Genomic DNA, 22,411 nt, shown 5'->3' with positions numbered 1-22,411 from the left:
GTATAGGGCGCGAATAGCTACTTATAAACCGGATAGTTCTGTAGTTACAACCAAGTAACCAGATATTCTTTAAAGACCTGCTTGAACGAAAATGTCAAGTCGTGAACTTTGCTGAATTCCACTTAAAATGTTTTCGATGAATAAGGAAATCGAGTCATATGATTATAAATAGGTATCAATTGTGTAAAAAAACAATCATTTTGTATGCCCTTGTCCAGAGCTTTTCTGCGAGATTGGCGAAAAGCCCCGTTACACAATCACTCTCAAAACGTCATAAGTAGACAAAGCCGCTTTGTTGCTGCGTGGATGTATAACAAAGCAAACTCCCACAAATGACGTCAGCGGCATTGTCCTTTGACGCCCGCTCTCAACGGCAGAAGTGTTTTTAGTTTTTCAAAAAACCTTTAGGTAGGGGCCTGATTTTTTAATCGATAATTACGAAAAGTTCAGAAGTGTACACATATCAAAATTACATTAAAATGGTGAACAAGTGCATTATAAACAAGCAAAAATACCAATTCTGTGGAAAACATTCCGCTCAGGTAGCTGTTTAATATCCGAATATCCGCGGACGTAGGGCGACAACTGATAGGAATATTTTGACTGAATCCTTATGAAACTTCTATTAAGACAGCATAAAACAGCATAAATTAAGTATTTAACTATGCTCACCTCCGTGAAGAATTAAAACAATGACATTTCTGACGTAATTTGTTCAAAGATTACGAAAGTTTTCCTTCACGCAGAGTCAATCACGATCAAAGAAACAGCAAATCGCCATCTTTAAATTAGATCCGGTTATGAACCGAGTGACACTGTCTAAAACTAATATCAATCCGCCCATAAGATCTCATTCACAAACGAACAGCGCCCTCTAGCGGCGAAAAAACTATTTGAATATCCGGTTAATTTCGGATAGTTGGCCAGCGGTGTCCGAATACCAAAATTTCACTATTCGCCCAGCACTAATGTTGAGTGTACATGTACACCACACCATGGAGGAATTGTCCTACACCTACACTGTTCATGATTGCAAAAAAACGATTGACACTATCAGGTCTAAACCTAAACATTCTAAACTCTTTCTGATGGTTACATTTTTACAAGATGATCAGGGCCCACCTTAACGCCGCTTAATGATAAGCAAATGTTTGTGCTTTCACCATGGATTTGTATTATAATGTCATTAATTTTCACACAGTACATGTAAGCACTGGAAAGTAAGCATTCCTTTTCGTGTGATTACGGTTAGCAGAAATATGAAATGGAAATGATGCTGTTAAGCAGCCCTATGAAATTGGACCCTGTGTAGTGCCAAAACTAAAGCAGCTTTAGGATGAAAACATCAGCAGTTCTAAGTTTTCTACACTAATTAAAAACTAGCAAGATGAAGTAAAAAACTATTCTTGATGTAATCAATTCTGGAAAATAGTTTTAGACAGCATTAGCAAGCATTGAATCATGTTACGCTAATGCTAATGCTTTTGAATAAATTTAAAATAATTTTCCACCAAAATGTTAACATTTAATTACATTGTAGGGCCTTGAATTGATTTCCTCATTGGATATTGACCCTTGGAGAATTCTAGATTTCAAAGTACTGAATGGAATACCTTCATGAAATACAATATTACAAACTACTCGCTCCAGTTACCAATAAATGTCTTCTCTGCCTAGAAAATGATATCTCACTCTCTAGGCAGTTGGGTATCTGGAGATACATACTCCATACTTTGTTGTGTCCCCCCCCCCCCCCGCCTCCAACCATCGGAAGTGATGGTATGCGTGCAATGCGCATTGAAAATGCAGCGTTAACTCGCTGTATGCTGATAGGATTGAATGCTTTGCCCATAGTGGGTGGGTGAGTGAGAGGATAAGTACCCCTCCACCAGAACACCCTTAAAGGAGAGTCTTGCTCTGTATCATGACAAAATACATCATTAGTTTTTACAAGGATTAACTTAGTTTGCAATAAACACCCCAACCATCCAACAAAATTCATCAAATTTGTATGGCATGTTTTAGAACAACAAAACATACAGTATGGGGGTTGTGTGCACCTTAACATGTACTCGGCTCATTGAGACAAGGAAAGTAGGCTACATTGGCATACAATGTACAAGGAAAGTAGGCTACAGAAAGTGCAATACACTGACATGAAGGTTTATCGTCCTTTATCATCCCCCAGAGTCTTTATAATATTACAAAGTACACAAATTGTCCACTTGCATTTATAATAAATTGTCTAGCTACATGGTTTGTAAGATGGTCAACCCAGTTTCTTACTCTGGCCCCAACAGTAACAAACCTCATGTCTAGGATTATACTGTGTGTTTATTTATCTAACCTCAGTACTGATGGCATTGCAACTGTCTAAATTGTATGTAATAGAAGGTGTCATGTGGGGAAGTTATCAAGTTGCAACTATCTCCTTGTCATGCTGAAGTGTCTTCATCTCAAGCTGAGTTGAAGGACGTCATAGCTTGCTAATGAGCTGACATACGTACATCACATCTCAAAAGGGTTTATGTCTTCACCGTTTTATAATACAAGATTTTAAAAAGAATGTCAGAAAAATCATCTTCAGCAAAGTACTGTACCCTTTACAAAAAAAGCAATTAAAGTTGCATTATACTGATAGAAGAAATGTCTTGAAAGAAAGAGAGAGAAAAATAAAGTTTTGCATTTGTAAAAATAGTTAAATAAAAGAATGATAACTAAGAAATGTCTTGTGTGTTACGATAATAAATGTAATACATGTACAAACCTCTAGGCATGTGATTTTGTATAATTTCTCCTGATATTCTGACTATTTTGCTGATTCCTTTGCCCTGAGACTGTCTTAATTAAAGGAAATTATTTTAATTTACAATAGAGCTGTTTTATTTAGAGCATTTTGGATAGATTAAACCAAATGGTATCACTGACACATTAGGCCCTATTGAAAGCATTGAACGCTCAGGGCAAAGTTGTACAACAACAGAACAAGAGTGTGTTCATCTCCAAAGTAAAAAGACGACTTCACTCTTAATTAAAAACACCTTAATTAAGATTTCTTGTCTTTAAGGGGATCCATGTTACACCCAACAAATACATTAAGAGCCATTTATGTTTAGGCACTCACACCAGCTTAATCATATTCCCTAACGATGATGGTTTCTATAGAAATATTACCATAGCAACAGATCTACTCCATCCATAAAATTAGATTCAGTGAGATCTACTCTACCTTAAGTACTACACTCACAGAGCTGTTTTGAAATTTCATTTATGTTGTGTAAAACTGCACCACACCAAATGTCTCAAAAAAATAAAATAAAAATATTACAAACAATAAAAGGATTAGTCTACTCCAGTCGCGTACTGTACACATCAGGATACAAAACTAAATTATATTTATTTTCAGTTTTGTGTAATGCGATTCTATTATTTAATTACTTGAATTAAGAAGCAAGGTTTGGTTGAGAAGCAAGGTTTGGGTGAAACTGAGCACCCAGGTATGATGGTAAAACGAAAACCAGGAATAGATCATGCAAAACATTTGTACATATTTGTAGGCTACGCAATGCCCAATGCAAATTGCAACTGAATGTACATTACTACATGTAAATATACATGTTCATGTACATGGTACCGTAGCATAGGACATGTAGTTGCAATAGACCACCATGGTTATTAATAACCTACATGTATTGAAAGGTTTAATAAAAATCTACTTTACCATGGAAACATATCCCACTTAGTTGTTTTTACATGTATGATGTGTTTCAATTGTAATACATGTAGTGTGCTATTGGCAGATGATTACATTTTAGTGTAGGGGCCTACAATAAATTGTACACATCCCATTTTCCACTGCAAGCAGTACATGTACAGTGTCGTTGTACAGTATGTCAAATCGTACTGCACAGTTATGTGAATACTGGACGTGTAGTGTACATAATGTACATGTAATAATGTACATTTGCAGACATTTTGTTTTAAATTTCAGACATGGTTGCAACTGAATGTAAGCTTTAGGCCTTCATTGTTGGTATGATGCACTGAAGCAAACAGCATGAGGGTTCTACACAATGCAATATTTGCATTGGTGTTTATTGAAATTGAGTTGTATTTGGTAAGCTGCCCTGGCTAATCTCGATGACAATGTACAGTGTACATGACACTACTACTTAGCAAATGGTGTTGTGAGGTGTGGTCGAGAGTGGAAATTTAACCCTCACAGTACATGTAGGCTTACACACTACATTGTTTCAGTGCTGAGTGAAATGTGACATGCTAAACCAAGTGGGTGTTCTTCATCTATGATATTTACAGCCTAATAATAGCAACACAGGGGTCCATGCATGAGGAATCCATCTTGGCATTCACCCACTGCCCTCCCTGGGTAAGGTTACAACTGGGTGAAAGCGGAACAGAAAACCCATGTAGAACATGACTGGAAAACTTCTTGTAATTTTCCATTATCAAATAATAAACCACAGGGGAAACTGACTGGGTACATTTTTAAATGATTTTGGATTGAACAAAGAAAAATTGACTAGAGCGGGATTTGAACCAACGACCTCCGGTTTAACGTGCCGGCGCTCTATCAACTGAGCTATCTAGCCCTATGTTGGTGGTCTCCCAATTTTGTCAATATCTTTGTTTGGGGGGGGGGGGTGCCTGTCAGAAGCCATTAACGGTTTTCTTACCCATATCTGTCCCCTTCACCCTGTGCACTACTTATGGTAGGTTACTACCTAGGGTTTGCTATCCCTCACTAACAAAATAACAGGTGGGAAAACACCCCTATCCCATGCTGCAATCAAATGAACTCTATATAGCTAGTTGATATTACATGTAAACATACAGTATGGTTGTAACATTATGTATGGCCAAAATTATTGTCACACCATTTGTTACCATGACTGCAGTCATTTGAGCCATAATGACTTGAATTAAATGCCGTCATCCATCACACCCAGTCACCCTCTGCAAAAGTGCATGGCTCTGGGTAGAGAAAGGACCACTCCTTTCTTTGTGGGTAAACATAACCCTATGTAGTGAAAGAAGAATGAAATATCAGGTTCCTAAATTCCCCCATCTCACCACTCTCCACCCTTAAAAGGCAGTGGACACTATTGGTAATTACTCAAAATAATTATTAGCATAAAACCTTATTTGGTAACAAGTAGTGGGGAGCTGTTGATAGTATAAAACTTTGTGAGAAACGGCTCCCTCTGAAGTGACATAGTTTTCGAGAAAGAAGTAATTTTCCACGAATTTGATTTTGATACCTCAGACTTGGAATTTGAGGTCTCGAAACCAAGCATCTGAAAGCACACAACTTTGTGACACAAGGTTATTTTTTCTTTCATTATTATCTCGCAACATTATTTTATGCATTATATGTTGAGATACACCAAGCGAGAAGACTAGTCTTTGACAATTACTAATAGTGTCCACTGCCTTTAATAATATACAGTGTCACCTTGAAGGGGGTAAAATGGATGTAAAATTGAGCAGGTGGTCGCCATTTCCATCCACATTCATGTTATCCCTCATCCCCTGTATGTCTGTCTGCTATTCACTGGGTGAAAGTTGAAGTAACTACTGTGTATTCTAACTCTAACCCGGTATAGTGGAAGATGAATGGAAAATTAGATCCCATACCAGGTGTGGTAGGATTACTGTATGTGGGTACCTTGTAGTAGAGTTGACCCCACTAGAGGGAGTAAGGTCAATCATTGACTAAAGCCTGTCATGTCTAGTTATTGCTATCAGATAAGCCTCCACTGTTCTTTAGTTTCAGGTTGAACATGTCAATGGAAGGAAAATGGAAAAATTTGACTTCAACCTTGAACGTAAAAATATTTGACTAATTAAATTCACATTTGGATTCCAATCTCAAACCTATGAAAGGTCATACATCAAACAGTATCATTATCACTCCACATGAGAATCATTTATGTCTGAAATATGAATTTTGATGAACTAGTAATAATGTAAAAACCATGGATGATCACTGTTGCTTGAAATAGCATTTGCCACAATCAATAATAAGCCTGATTGAATAGTGCACAGCAGCTGTGACAAACATACATAATTTGTTGCCGTTAATTCTGAAATTTGAGCACTAAATTTGATATCTTTTTCTCAGTTTGCTTGCTTGGTGTGTTGACATTTTTTTATGATGACTAGTTTATGTTTTCCAGTAAGTTTTTTGCCTGTTTGTTTATAAAACACAAAACCATTGTTTTCCTCCAAGTAATGTAATCCAATTTGCTGAGTCAAGACTGAGTGGAAATATGACCTAGAGGAAATGACAAAGCTACATGTAAAGAACCACAACGATATAAGCTCTTTGCTGTCATTGTTTTCCAATGTACATGAAGCAGGTGCTTCCTTTACTTACACATTCCTGCTTGTCACTAAATGAGTTAGCAGAAGTAGTGTTAGGTACGTCAAGGTGTGAAAGGAAAGGCAAAAAAAAAAAAAAAAAATCAAATCAAATCATAGAAATGAAGGTCATGCTCTCGTCCTTGGACAAGACATACATTAAATGTAGAGGGGAAATTTATGAAAGGGTGCTTGGTAGATTGTTATTTGTAAGAGTTATTTTTCAGTAAACAACGCAACAGCTATTTGATGTTTTCATATTATCGCTGTTCTTAGGAAACTTAACACACCAGTTTAATCATATTGCGAGTAAAGTGCCGGACATTCATTTGGAAAACACGCGAAATAGGTTTGCGTAATGAACTTTGTTTAATGTTAACAGAAATGTTAAACATTGAGAGCTGAATTAGTTTATTAAAATGACAGATTGATGAGGGAAATTTGACGCCCAAAACCCACCCACGAGCAAAGTATGCTGCATGTTGTGTACGTATGTACAGTACATGCTTATTACATACATTACTATAGATATTGTGCAAAGGGAATTTAAACCAACCCAGCAGTCTTGTAATAATAGTACATTAGTACATTGTGTAGTCTCTGCATAATAAACAATGATACTCCCAAATGAAAATCTACTGCATGGAACATTATGCCTGGATCTCCATTAAGTAGTGTAGTGTTCCATAGTGTATGGTGGTAATACAAAGTACTCATTAAGTGGTGTTCAGTATTACACAAATGGATCTTCAAGGTATTTTGTCTGTGAATGCATTAGGTAAAGTAGGAGCTTGCGTAACAGTAGCAGTGTAAATATACAGTCACTGATAAAGACACTATATTGTGCAATATTATAATGTGTGAAAGATAGCACTGTCTTTTGTGGCATACAGTTTATGTATTATGTGGCAATGGACAATTTATATCAGTTTGAAACAACTGTGTGAAATCACTGTATTGGTTGTCCTTAGGGGTTGGCAGCCATAACTAATGTTGTGTGTTAATTTGTAAAGTGGAATGATACAAAATTATAAATGAATGAATAAATAAATGGAATTTTTTTATAAGTTCTCTCCTAGACAAGTATATTTGTTAATTGATGACATTCTGTGGACAATCAAACTGAGTTTCGAACCCACACCCTGACGACTTAGGCACATAACTAACTTGGAGTCAGCTGGTACACCAGACCACTCAGCCACCACATGCTAATTATTTTAAAACAAATAATAATTTGTTTCTTGTTATTTTGTGTGTTTTGCTACAGAATAAAGGAGAGAGCTACCGTGTTGCGGTGCAAACCGAAGTTCCTGGTGATGGCAGGAAGGCGGATGGCACCTCCAGCAATAAGAAGGCCAAGAAGGCCAAGAAGAACAAGAAGAAGGATCTTAGTGAGCTGAAGAAAGAGTTGGAGTTGGTAAGAAGTGTTTGGGATGGGTAGAGTAGGAGGCTTAAAGGAACACACCAGCTGACTGTTTACGTAATTTACTGCTGTAGAAGCATAGATAAAATTGGTTTCGATGAATTCACAGTCTTTTTTGTCAGATACTCATGAATTAAACAAAAAGATTTAGATTTGGTTCAGAAAATTTACTTTTCTACGGCTCGGAAGATCACACGATTTATTAGACCCACTTTTTGGTTCTTATAGATGACGTGACCTTCGTTTAAAAAAAAAGAAGATTTTAGAGACTGTTTTTCTCCATTCCCGGAAGACTTTTGGAGTCGTATTCCAACAAAGCGGTGTTTCCCTTTAAAGCTTATCGTGCATGTATTCTAGCTCAAAGCTCTCTGAATATCAGAATCCTATCAGTGTTAATGTTACTCAACACTCACATAAATGTACTGAGACTGCCTGCCTTAAGTCAATTACCAAGTCTCCTTGATACTGCAGAAATTTCCCAAAAATAAACCAATAAGAGTGCAGTTTCTCCAGAAGACGGTCAGAGCATATTGATCGAAACGCTGGGTTGAAACCAACAGTTCTTTTCAGAACCACCCCAACTCATTTAGTGATTATCATAACATGGTGTTACTGCAAACCTAACTATATCGTACTTTCACCATGCAAGGTTTCAAATCCTACTAATCTTTCCATGTTCTGATGAGCAAATTAAACAATCTCTGTGGTCATGTTTTACTTGTGTTAGAGTAAAACTTTCCTTTGAGTCATTGGAGGAACCTAAACTTACGCTCAATTTCTCTGTTTTTTTCTTCTTCAGGACGATCATAAAATTAGTGTGGATGAACTGTATGCCAGGCTTGGCACTCATATTGACACTGTAAGTAACTACATTCTACCTTCAGGTTGTTTTATGCAAACAGGCTTTTGATTTGTCTTGACATTGCCTTCAAGCCAGGAAATGTATATATTTGTTTAGATCTCTTTTGCCTTCAAACTATGTTGAAAGACATGCAATTTCCAAATACAGGCCTTTACTGTAGGTTCCTTTTTTGGTGGTTGGTGTACAGTTTGTATAAATCATTCTATGCTAACTGGGTCAATATTATATTTCTGCACTAATCATAAGAACTAATTACTTAGTCAGGGAAGTGCCAAAGCATTCGAGCTAACCCTTGTAATGCCATGTGCTTACTGCTGAACTTTCACTGTTAGCATCAATGTTGTTGCTTAGGATCAAACGGTAAACAGCACCATGAATGAAGGCACAGTCTTAACTGATGTTTGGTGGATACAAAAAGACCACAGGTTGGACAATTCAACATGTCATTATTATTATTAATATTATTTATTCGGCTTAAAACAAAACAATAGCCAGGGACATATGCCTGGAATTCAAAAAAATTACCTAAAAACTGTAGCCTGAAGGCCTTCAATTCCAATATCCCTGGCCACATTTAAAACCTATAATCATTTACAATAAGTCTCTGAAGACTTTTAAAACATTAGACAAAAATGGAAAGATGCTAAAAGAAATAATGCAGAATGAGTCAAAATGCAAGATAACCCCCAACAGGCAAATAATTAAACCACGCCATGTTAATTAACTTTATGCAAAGAAATGCAAAAGGTTATGTCGTAATTAGCCCAGGATGAAAGTTTCAATGTTTTTGTTGGGTACAAAACTCAGGGTCTAACAAAAGCTCGTGCAGCGGAGATTCTTGCTCGAGATGGGCCCAACTCCCTCACGCCTCCCAAGACCACCCCAGAATGGATCAAATTCTGTAAGCAGATGTTTGGTGGATTTGCTACCCTACTGTGGATCGGCTCTATCCTGTGCTTCTTTGCATTTGGAATTGAGGCTGCCAGCATAGATGAACCTAACATGGACAACGTAAGTATTACACTAAAGCTTCTCATATTGTGCATATAGTCTAGGAATTAAATCAAGATGCTTTGCAACATTATTATCCCTGTTATCAGTCAAACTTGAGCCATTCATCAAATGTCAATCTACTTCCTGGGGGCATACAACCTCTAGGTTCTTATTGGAGTGTGAACTCGGCCCTCGCTGGTCCCCATCGCAACTTGCGCCATTGTTGCGTAAGTGGACTTGCGCAGTTGCGTAAAGTTTCGTGAACACACATAACTCCACTTAGTTGAATCTTGGAACAATTTAACAAAAGATGGGTCTAACATGTACCTTCTGAGGACCACCAGAGCAAAAGTCTTGGAGCAAACACATCTTCCAAGAAGAGATCACAAGAATAATCAGACAGTATCAGACAGTTTCCTGAAAATAAACCAATCTTTCAATGTTCTGATATTGTTTAATATCTCCCTGATCATTGGAGCTCTTTTCTTGTACATGTTGAATGTAGTTCTGAATATCCCCCAGATTGTTGTACAAACCTTCCTGATTGCAAGATGTAAATGTTGGCACCTTTGAACATTAATGTCACTTCAGTACAGCATATTAAAGAACCCAACTGGGAAAGTTGTTCAATGCTTGTAAATAAGTTCTATGCAATTTGTGGCTGCCCTTATAAATGATGTTTACTTCCTCCAATATAACAAAGTTGTTTGATTTGTTTGCAGTTGTACCTGGGTATTGTATTAGCTGCTGTTGTCATCATCACAGGCTGCTTCTCTTATTACCAAGAAGCCAAGAGTTCAAAGATCATGGAGAGCTTCAAGCACATGGTGCCTCAGGTCAGAAACTCAGTCATCATAATGACAATCTAAGCAATTATATAGCGTTCTTACACATAAAAAGTACCACAATGCTTTAAAACAATAATTATAAGCAAGCAAAACTTTACAAAACAAAGCAGTTTGAATGAAATAAATAGCCTTGTAAGCAAAATAAGTTTGGATAAGGGATGTTTTGAAATCAGAAAGTGAAATAGCATGACGTATTTGCTAAGGAAGATTGTTCCAAAGGTTTGGTGCAGCTGTAAAAAATATCTTTGGAAGATGAAGTGTATCTGGGTTGAGGTTTTGTGAGAATCCTTGTATCCTTGGAGCTCACTTGGAGCTCACTAAATGCCAACCTCTTAGATTGAACCTGTGGAGGATTGCCTTTTACATGGATATCATATCTTAATGATAACAGAATTCAGCTTTTCCCCAAGAAGACAATTGCACAACCAAGCACACCACTAGTTCTGTAACCTTACCATAGGTGCATACTCCAACCACACCTAATGATTTTACCACCGTCATTGAAAACACTTTCAGCTATGGCTTTACTCTAAACATTGTCAGCATTTATATGCCTCAAAATGCTTCTTTTGTGGCATTGTGAAGTATGGGTTGGTTAACTTAAGAAACATGCTAATAGTAACTTCTTGAAAGTTTGACCCATGAATGTGTTTGAAGTTGACATACTTTTGAAGTGTCCATACTACAGATCTTCCTAGTAGTTCAGCATAGAGGCTTATTTCTTTTTCTGACTGTCCATGGCTTTGGTATATCTTGTACACTATTTAGGAGGCTCTAGTATTCCGTGATGGTGCCTGGTCATCATTGAACGCAGTTGAAGTTGTAGTTGGTGACATAGTTGAGGTCCGTGGTGGAGACAGGATACCAGCAGACATCAGGGTCCTAGAAGCAAGAAGTTTCAAGGTAAGGGTATATTCATTTTGGTTTTTACTCAGATACACCGATGTATGTTAGTACTGTATACTCAGTACTTTCCCGAGTCCTGTGAAAAAAAATCACAGGCATATTACTTGGGTGGGATTCGGACCCATGATCCTTGCAATTCTAGAGCAGTGTCTTGCCAACTAGACTACCGAGGTTGCCCGGTAGCTAGAGGCAGTTCGAATCCTGTTTTGGTAAGGGTAGTTCCTCATATTAGTGCATCAAGGTCTAATCTCCTAAATTACCATTTACATGTAACGCAAGGTTTTACAATGTCAAAATGTATACCTTAGTCTCTGTAAACTTGATTTGACCTACATACCTACCTATTATCCCCACATCTAGTTACAGTCTGTCCTGAGCCAATATGGCACATCAGGCCTGTGTTTTTATCCGGTTATTTTCATCGCAGGCTACTCCCCAGCTCTCGCTGGTACCAATTTTTACTCCTGGGTGAAGAGGAGCAATTATGGTGAGAGGGCCAAATATGACACAAGTGTCGCGACTGACTAGTCCAGGATTGCAACCCACATTCTATATATTAGAGAACTTGGGTCTACTGCTTACACTGTGTGGCCACGACACTCCTCACCTGGTGGCTTATTGTACAAATATAACATGGTTTATTTCGGTTGGAAGGTATTGGCAGTTGACAAGCTAGTTCCTGATGCGAGGGAACTAGCTTGTTTTACTATACTCTGTTTTCAGTTAATGGTACAATAATATTATAAGGGCAACAACTTATTGCAAAGAAGCTTAACTTTGTTATCAATGTATGTTTTCTTTGCCTAGGTCGATAACTCTTCCCTAACTGGAGAATCCGAACCTCAGAGTCGCTCACCAGAATTTACTCATGAAAATCCTTTAGAGACCAGAAATATTGCTTTCTTCTCAACCAACGCTGTGGAAGGTAAGTCCAAGGATGACCCATGCTGTATGGCTGAAAGGGAGTGGGTTATGGAATAGATGGTAGGATAGAATGACATAAAGTAAGCATCTAACGCTTCAGTACTCAATCCTGCACCTTATTCAGGCCGGCACAGTTGACTTAATGGTTTCATTTGGGAAGAAAGGAACATCTTAAGGGAAAAATTGAGCAGAGTCATGTTCTAGGAAAACAAATGTTCAGAGTTGCATTCAAGCATTATGCATTCTAGGAAGAAAATAGCATTGTGTCATGCAATGATCCAAAATTGCAAGGGTGATAGTAGTTTTTTTCTTCAAGTATGCATTCATCCTTCAGAATGGAATGGTGATATAAACCTATATTACTCGGCCATATCAAACTCTGTTCTTTCGCGCAGTTCTTACGCCGCGTATTACGCTGTTTTAAGCTGTACGCAAAACGCACATCTGCAAAAAGCAGGGGTAAATGCTTGAAGATCAAGTGTTATCACACAGGCGCTCGTGGAATACGGGAAAAAATTGCATGTCTGCATCCCATATCCAACTAGGCCTTCGTGAAAACTTATAGTTTAGTTTAGTTTTGTTAGACTTTTCACTGGCATAAAAATATAAATATACAAATCGCTACATAGAGAAACAAAGAAGCAAAATAGCTAAAAAAAAATACTTAGCCAGTGAGGGGCGAGGAGGAACAGGTGACCAGTACCTCTACAAAGCCGTCCTGCCACAAAGAATGTCCCCTGAAACCCACCCCCACAGTTAAAAACCACCCATCCCACTGTTAAAAAAAAATATATTTCCATGAACTGAAATTAATATATGATAACTATTTGTTTATGACCAACAGGTACAGCACGTGGTGTGGTGATCCAATGTGGTGACAACACTGTGATGGGTCGCATTGCTAACCTGGCTTCTGGATTGGACACTGGAAAGACTCCTATTGCTCGTGAGCTGGAGCATTTCATTCATATCATCACCTCTGTGGCTGTATTCCTGGGTGTAACCTTCTTCTTTCTCTCCTTCCTGCTGGGATATGTCTTCATTGAGGCTGTTATCTTCCTCATTGGTATCATTGTTGCTAACGTCCCTGAAGGCCTCCTGGCTACTGTCACTGTAAGTCACTCAACATCATAGAGCTATATATATTGACTACAGCACTAACTTCCTCTGCGTTTAGAAGTCTCCCTGGGCGCAGACATCTTTGATGTGGTGGGTGACTATGGAACGATCTTAGTTTAAAGAGAACACATGGCCACGAAATGGTCATCAACATATTGTGTTTCAAATTTGCTGCATATTTGATTCAGTGACGCATAGACAAGAACAACGCACTATCATGCAAATAGTCGTACAATTGCTGACAAAATTTCAAGCTTGTTTATTGATTTGTACATAAACATTGATGCGCCCACATGGCATCAAAACATTTGTGCGTGTATAAACAGGGAGTTAGCGCTCTAGTCAATATATATAGCTCTATGCTCAACATTCATTGTCAAGATTTTAGAACCAATTTGAAAGTTTCTGTGAAATGTTGTATTAGTGGCTTGTTTGTATAGAGCTAAATTCCATCACACGTTGATCATTATACAGTCCTCATATCGTATAAAATGAAGTTTTATCTTGTCTCTTTAGGTATGCCTAACCCTGACTGCCAAACGTATGGCTAGTAAGAACTGCTTGGTCAAGAACTTGGAAGCTGTGGAAACCCTTGGCAGCACCTCCACCATCTGCTCCGATAAGACCGGTACCCTTACCCAGAACAGAATGACCGTCGCTCACATGTGGTTTGACAACTCTATTGTGGAAGCAGACACTACTGAGGATCAATCAGGTATGGATTAGGCCTGGGGAGGGCTGCCAAACCCTGTTTGGTTAGGCTGAGTTATATAAGGATGTTGGGGCTGTGGGCTTGGTCATACTGCAGTGTCAGACTAAGGACATGTCTGAATTGGCGGCTACAGCTACGGCTATGGCTAGATGTCTGTGTCATCATACGTTGCGGTATAGGACATCCTTAGCAACACCCTTAGCAACAGTTGTAGCTGTAGCTGACAATTCATGCATGGCCCTAGACAGGCCAGCGTTAACCTCGGTCTTACTTGTATCAGCCTACACAGATGCCCTCTTCATAGACCTGCATGCTCATGCTAGCAACCAGCATTAGCTCAAATTTTTGCTCTGTTTACAACTTACATTTCTGGAAAATGTCTAGAATTGCTCTCTATTGGATGATTTTCCCAATTCTTTTATTTAAGTTTCCTACATTGAATCATTCATTTATGTTGAACTTATGTTTTTTTTGCACATGCATGTTTGTTTGTCAGTGATGTTAGCTACTTAATTTTCTATTGGTTGTAAAGTATGGAAGATTTCAGTCTCTTCAAAATGTGATATCAGAATTTTGTTTTAAAGCAATTGGACACTTTCGGTAAACAGTATTGTCCAAGGCCCACATTTCGTGTATCACAACTTATATATAAAATAACAATCCTGTGGAAATTTAGGCTCAATCGGACATCGGAGTCGGGAGAAAATAACGGGAAAACCCACTCCTGTTTTCGCGCGTTTCGCCGTGTCATGACATGTGTTTATAACAAATCCGTAATTCTCGCTAACGAGAATTTATATTGTTTTGCCGTTTTCTCAAAAAGTAAAGCATTTCATGGACTAATATTTCAAGAGAAGTCTTTCATCATTACCTTCTGTAAACCCTGTAAATTATTTATAAATCGGTGAACTTTGTTTTTCTTCTTCTGTACCAAAAGGGTCCAATGGCTTTAACTCAAACACAAACAACGAACATTTAAAGCTGAAAAACATATTTGAGTTTTGTGTTGTACAGTTGTGATTGTAACCATGATGACATATTTCAGGTAGAAAAAGCACTAGTTTTATAACTCAAGGCTCAAAGACAAAAAGATCAAATACAATAGCAAGACTAAGAAACAGATGCAAAAAGATAGAAAACTAAAGCAGTAAGATTAAGTAATAAAGACACTTTACAATAGCTCTATCTGGTGAAGGAACCTTTGCTACATTTTTTTTTACTCGAGCTTGTTAGAATGCTTCTGAGTTTACAAGCTTTAAAGGTAATAGACCGATCCATTAAGCACTGCCCATTGCATATTGACCAATCACAACCCATTGCGCCACCAAAAGTACCACAAATTAAAGTCGGACATGCGTGCGTTTGCTTGGCGCGCGCTGCATAGTGGTGTGCAGAATGCCTTTGGAGTGGTTCACATGTTCTTGCTCAGAATTGGGTAGAGCCTAAGGGATCGGTCTATTGCTAGCATGTAAGTGAATATTTTGTTTGTTTAGCTGATACACAAGCATCGGGGATAAACAGCCAGATGTGATTGTTCCTGACACATGAAACCTTGTTGTTTGCCATAAACTGCAATTTGATTGTTTGTGACTGAGCAGCCCAACCAAAGATACATTGGCAACCTTCCCTGTAGTGGAAATCAGTTCTTTCTGTCTCTGCCTTTAAGGTTGTACATGCATCTTAAGATCCATCAAAGATCTTGGAGATTATTGGTGATGAATGAATATGAACAAACTGTGAATGGTTGCTAATAAATGTTTTTATGATGGAGTACCATCCATTCAGCAAAGCAATATGATAACATGTACCTGACATGACATGATTGGTAATCCTTTGCAACATTACATATAGCAGTAGCCTCCTCCTTAACACCTCCAAATACTAAATTGCTATTTGGATTGAAAAACAAAGCACCATAATTGATGACTACCAAAAGTGACCATCAAGTTTTCCCATCAATTCACATGTTCTCCTCTGAAAAACAATGATTTGCAAGAGTGTCATGTAATCTGTAGTGCGAATGTACATGGTGAGCTGTTATATGACATCACATTCATGTATAGTCGTGGTAATCTGTATTATGACATCACATACATGCACTGCCGTGGTAGCTGTATTGCGACTTTGCATACACGTCATGCACTGTCGTGGTAATCTGTATCATGACATCACATACATGCACTGTCGTGGTAATCTGTATTATGACATCACTTACATGCACTGTCGTGGTGATCTTAATTATGACATCAAGTACATGTATTGCCGTGGTCAGCTGTATTGTGACATCACATGGATATATTGTCGTGGTGATCTGTATATTATGACATCACATACATGTATTGCTGTGGTGAGTTGTATAATGACATCACATGTACGCATTGCCGTGGTGAGCTGTATGACATCACATATATGTATTGCTGTGGTGACCTGTATTTACAGTGTTGTCTTGTAGCCACGGCATTCCTTTCTTGCTTAGCATTGAGATATTAGGTTAATTAAAATTGGTTTATTAAAAGTCAAAATTTGCAGCCAAAAGTTTGATTTGCGTTTAAGCTACAATAAAATACATCCAAACAACCAAGAGTAAAATCCTAGAGTAAAAATACAATAAAAAAAAAAACTATAAAAATAGATTATTGTACTCATGATAAGATTTGAAATTAGACTAATTGTCTTCTGTGTCTATTAAACCTCTTTCAAAGAGAACATGTACTACCTTAAAATGGCAAGACAGACGGATATTAAGATATTGGACCTGGATAATAAATGCAGCCAGGTCCAAAACTTTCAGCACTTACTAACAAAGTCTGCACTAACAGCCCGTTTTTCCCGAAGAAATTCTTTTAAAATTTTTGTCCACAGGAGAATCTTTGGACAAAACTTCTCCCGGCTGGAACGCACTCTCCCGTATTGCTTGCCTGTGCAACAGGTCAGAGTTCAAGGCTGGTCAAGATGAAGTACCAATCCTCAAAAGGTAACGAGTCAAGATTTATTAATAAAACCTTTGAAAGCTGCGCTTGTGATTTTCAGCTTCAAGAAAGGCCTATCAAATGATTTGTTATTTTCTTAAATTTGGAATAGTAAAGGACTGATACCATTCGATCTTTGAATCTAGATTTCCCTCTCAGTTTTCTTAATCCATTTCAACATAAACTGTGAAAAAAACCTTTTGTTTCCCCCCTCAACACTTCCACACATTCCACGAGTTATTGCATTCATTAAATGCTGATGATATTTTGATTGGTGTTAAACTTGACTATGACATGAGTTGTATGTTTGACTGTTTACAGGGAAACCACTGGTGATGCATCAGAGTCTGCTTTGGTTAAGTGTGTGGAGCTTTCCATGGGAAGTGTGCAACAATTCCGTCAGAAAAACAAGAAGATGGCTGAGATCCCATTCAACTCTACCAACAAATATCAGGTATTTTACCCTTTTACACCTGCCACCAAAATGTCTGAAATGAAAAGAGACCCCAAAAAACCAAAACAAAAAAAACCAAAACGACCCATATTTTGATGTTATTTTTAGCCAGAACATGGTACTCTTTACTGACAATGACTTTAATGTTTTGGTGTCATGGGTGGGGAAAAAAATCACAAAAAAAAAATTGCTCAAAACCTTCTTGCCTGTTAATTTGTCAATTAATAACAATGTGTGGAATGAAACAACAAATACCGAGTGCTCATATGCTCACAGCAATCAGATAAAATTCCACACAAAAGAGATAAAAAAAGATATAGAGAAGGCTAGACGGAGGAGGAAAATGTAATTGTGCAAATAACCTAAAGGTTCAGTCTGCCGATAAAAATATTTCTAAAAGGTATATAATAAATGTTAAATTTGCATCGGGGATAAAGAATACTAATTTTGGTTTTTATCCATACACCGATGTGTGTAATACTCAGTACTTTCCCCGAGTCCTTTTAAAAAACAACAACATAGGATTCAAACTGCCTCTAGCTACCAGGCAATCTCGATAGTCTAGTTGGTAAGACACTGTTCTAGAATTGCAAGGGTCGTGGGTTCGAATCCCACCCAAGTAATTTGCTGTGATAATTTTTCACAGGACTCGGGGAACGGACTGAGTATACAGTGCTAACACACATCGATGTATGGGTAAAAACCAAAATTAATATTTCTAAAATGTACAAAGATATCTGAGAATGCTTACCAAGTATATTTTGTTTACTATTAATGCAGGTATCCGTGCATGAGTGCGATGGAGATGAACGCTACCTCCTTGTCATGAAGGGAGCTCCTGAGCGCATCTTAGATCGTTGTACTTCCATCTTATTGGATGGCAAGGAACAGCCACTTGGTGAAGACATGAAGATTGCTTTTAATAATGCATATCTTGAGCTTGGTGGGCTTGGTGAACGTGTACTTGGTAAGCTTGATGTTACAGAGGAAGGCAAATTACAGATTTAATTTGTTGATGTAAACACTTTCCAATAAAAAGCGTCCTCATGTAAAAGGGGTAAGTCTCTAACCTCTGGTTAAAATTGCAGTCTAAACACTTTCATTGCAACATTTGTCAAAAAAACAAAACCCCCAAAACAACAAATTGCTTCAAGATACATTCACAATTACTTCTGTGACTCATCAAATTTGACGTTGGCTTTACTATCCTTGATGCGTTCTTTGTTTCACCCCTTCTAAACATTAGTAAAGTGGTGCACAGTGATATATTTTTTTTCTCTGCATAGTGATGGCTTAAAAACTACATGGCTAAAAACATTTGTTCCAGTGACTGACTATAGTTAGACATGAAATCAGACATGAAATACAAAAACCATTAAGGGACTGTGATTACAGGGTTTCAATTGTGTGGTACTGGTTTTTACCCTTGCACCGATTGGTGTTAGCACTGTATACTACGTACTTTCCCAAGTTCTGTCAAAACAAAATCACAGGTATATTACTTGTGTGGGACCGTTGCAATGGACCCTTCCCATGAAACATGCTAATTACATTCACTCATGCGTACATACCCTATTGGTTGGCAAACGCCATAGAGTTGTGCACTAAGCAGACGCGCAATCACGTCTGCGTCACGCATCCATTAGCCGTGTACAAAACAGCGCGATATTCCCTCATTTTGCCAACCAAAATGTAAGTGCGCACACGCTACGTGCATATTATATATTTCATGTGAAGGGTCTATTGTAGAGCAGTGTGTTAATGAATTTGATGATGTTGATATTGACCAGGATTCTGCCAGTACCTGCTCCCAGAGAAGGAATTCCCTCGTGGCTTTGTGTTTGATGCTGAGGAGACCAACTTCCCTCTGGAGGGACTTTGCTTTGTAGGTCTCATGTCTATGATTGATCCCCCACGTGCAGCTGTACCAGACGCTGTAGGAAAATGTAGAAGTGCAGGAATCAAGGTATGTACAAATACACTCAAAACAACTTCGCTTAATTGTAGGTTGACATTGGGATCTGTGTAGACCAGTACAGTATGGAGAGAAAAGTGCAAAAGATTTTTATAACATGGAACAACCAAGAACAGACTGGACAACGGCTTAAAACAGACATGATGAACAAAAAGTCTCGCTGTATGACGTCACTCCGTTATCGCAAAATGCATGTGTACCATCTAAAGTATGTCAAACATACTTGCATTAGCACAGATTTCATGCATCTCTTTGGGCTAAAAAGCAGGCAAGTACTTATTGCAGAGATGAAATCCCACTTACAAGCTTAAAAATTACTGAAACACGACTTCATATAAAATGACAATTTTTCAGAACCCAATTATTCTACCACTGCAGGTTACTGATGAAGCAAACATGTTACCAGTATGAGTTTGGTCTTGGCTTTCAAACTGTTTCTTGTTTATCATTTTTTGTTTTGTCAGTCCAAAGGGAAAATAACAAAAGCATTTTGCTTTGGTTTTATTCTTATTCCTCTTGAAACGGTTCCCTTATTCACTTGTAACTTGCATCTCGTCTTGCAGGTTATCATGGTTACTGGTGATCATCCAATCACAGCTAAGGCTATTGCTAAGGGTGTCGGCATCATCTCCGAGGGTAATGAGACAGTTGAGGACATTGCTGAGCGTCTTAACATCGATGTGGCTCAGGTCAACAAAAGGTAAGCCTTTTCTTGATTTACAGTTGCCAATAACACCCTAGTCAAAACGCACAGCGCACATACACGTGCGTCTTCTGTCTATTCAAAACGCACAGCGCACATACACGTGCGTCTTCTGTCTGCCATTTTGTGTGTCAAAACGTGCACACAAGGAATGGACTCCCCTAAAAGGCAGAAATGGCAGACGCGCATTGTTTTGGTGTACGTAAACACGTGTACCATCCTTTTGTGCGTGTTTTTGACACCCAAAATGGCGGACAGGAGATGCGTGTGTATGTGCGCTTTGTGTTGTGAATAGGGTCTATACATCAACACTAAAACAGCAATCTGTACTCCACAAATACATAACATTAAATACTTGAACCGCACATGTTATTTTAATTTGTCATATGTGTGTGTTAGCCATCTCCTGATGTCTACATAATAGCTTCACCCAAACCATGTGACATATCACCACTGGACTGAATCTGAAGAACTCAAATTGTAGCACGACTCCCTTGTGACCGAGCACGTCATTGAGCAAGCCATCATTCACATATGTCATTGTCTCCCTTCGTATTATCAAAATGTAATGAAAATGCCATCAAGGGAAGAGTGAGGAGTCCAGCTTTTGAGTTGACCATTTGCACGGTTTACAGGGTCTATATCCTCTATGACCTCTTGCACGCGGGTCACCTGCGGCGACTGATGCCACGCTCACCATGTTGGTGGTCAATAGGTTTACGTGTAAACGCCGCGTTGCCTAAAATACGCACTTCTCTGAACAACACACGTTGACATTGACCACCAAAACGGCCCACCCAAGGTTATTCTGATGATGACGTCAGTTGAATTGGGGGAATAGATTTTAATTTGCAGTTGATTGTTTTCCCTGATAGAGATGCCAAGGCCATTGTTGTCCATGGCTCTGAGCTTCGTGACATCAGTAATGAGGACCTAGATGACATCCTGAACAACCACACTGAGATTGTGTTTGCCCGTACCTCCCCACAGCAGAAGTTGATTATTGTAGAAGGCTGTCAGCGTGGTGGTGCTATTGTAGCTGTAACTGGTGATGGTGTGAATGATTCCCCTGCTCTCAAGAAAGCTGATATCGGTAAGACCATCTTTGAAAAGAATGACCCATTGTTACAACTTAGGGCACAATTTTAACTTAAAGCAAAACAAGGAGCTATGCTCAGATAACCAGCTAGAATACCATTCCACATCACTGGGGCCGATTTCACAAAGAGCTAAGATTGATATAATCTTAGATAATAATGAAAGAAAAAACACACAAAGTTGTCTGCTTGCAGATGCTTGATTTTGAGACCTCAAAATCTAATTATGAGGTCTCAAAATCAAATTCGTGGAAAATTACTTCTTTCTTAAAAACTATGTTACTTCAGAGGGAGCTGTTTCTCACACTATTTTATACTATCAACAGCTCTCCAATTACTCGTTACCAAGTAAGGTTTTATGCTTACAATTATGTTAAGTATTTTAAAGCAAAACAATAAAGAATAAGAAAGTCACTTGGTTGGATTCATGAATGTTTGTATGTGATTTGTTTGTTTGTTTACAAACTTTGCAGTATTTCTAATTGTTGTGTTTTATTTGCTATGTAGGTGTTGCCATGGGTATTGCTGGATCTGATGTCAGTAAACAAGCCGCTGATATGATTCTGCTGGATGATAACTTTGCATCAATCGTTACTGGTGTTGAAGAAGGTTAGTTGCTTAACTCATAATTCATTTTTGCATACCAAGAGAATCTCGTAATACATTGACTGCATCTGGTGTTCTAGCAAGACGTTTTCTCATGTCAAGTGTTTTTTTTGTAACTTGACCTTGACACCTAAAATGTTTGGATTGTGGTCCACATTCATAAAGTCTGTATGCTTAAAAATTAGCAGAGCACAGACAAAAAATCATGCTAAGCTGAAACAGGGTACCAGCCAAAATGCCATCAGGTTTATATTTTACTAGAATGGGTACCAACCAAAATCCCATCAGGTTTATATTAGAAATAGGGTACCAGCCAAAATGCCACCAGGTTTATATTTTACTAGAAAGGGTACCAGCTTAAACGCCATAAAGTGAATTTTGTTTTCAACCTGCTTGCGTGATGTTTGAACAATTTGAGCAAAGTAGACTGGAAGCAAGC

General features: G+C 38.2%; 1 protein-coding gene across 2 annotated transcripts in view; it reads left to right on the top strand.

Moving 5' to 3' along the window:
* LOC117301606 (sodium/potassium-transporting ATPase subunit alpha-like) overlaps positions 1–22,411 on the top strand; it is a 53,509-nt gene that overhangs the window by 18,072 nt on the left and 13,026 nt on the right. The window contains exons 2-16 of one of the 2 annotated variants that reach the window (XM_033785629.1): positions 7,649–7,798; positions 8,604–8,663; positions 9,474–9,677; positions 10,382–10,495; positions 11,276–11,410; positions 12,221–12,338; positions 13,182–13,450; positions 13,973–14,171; positions 17,004–17,142; positions 17,459–17,591; positions 18,372–18,558; positions 19,382–19,557; positions 20,130–20,266; positions 21,145–21,362; positions 21,874–21,975. In XM_033785629.1, coding sequence (XP_033641520.1) covers positions 7,649–7,798; positions 8,604–8,663; positions 9,474–9,677; positions 10,382–10,495; positions 11,276–11,410; positions 12,221–12,338; positions 13,182–13,450; positions 13,973–14,171; positions 17,004–17,142; positions 17,459–17,591; positions 18,372–18,558; positions 19,382–19,557; positions 20,130–20,266; positions 21,145–21,362; positions 21,874–21,975 — 2,341 coding nt within the window. The remainder of the gene's footprint in view (positions 1–7,648; positions 7,799–8,603; positions 8,664–9,473; positions 9,678–10,381; positions 10,496–11,275; positions 11,411–12,220; positions 12,339–13,181; positions 13,451–13,972; positions 14,172–17,003; positions 17,143–17,458; positions 17,592–18,371; positions 18,559–19,381; positions 19,558–20,129; positions 20,267–21,144; positions 21,363–21,873; positions 21,976–22,411) is intronic. The other variant, XM_033785630.1, reaches the window with a different exon arrangement.

Source organism: Asterias rubens, chromosome 17, assembly GCF_902459465.1.
Source record: "Asterias rubens chromosome 17, eAstRub1.3, whole genome shotgun sequence".
NCBI lineage: Eukaryota > Metazoa > Echinodermata > Asteroidea > Forcipulatida > Asteriidae > Asterias > Asterias rubens.
The sequence above is the reverse complement of the archived record's forward strand: the minus strand, read 5'-3'. Positions and strand labels throughout refer to the sequence as shown.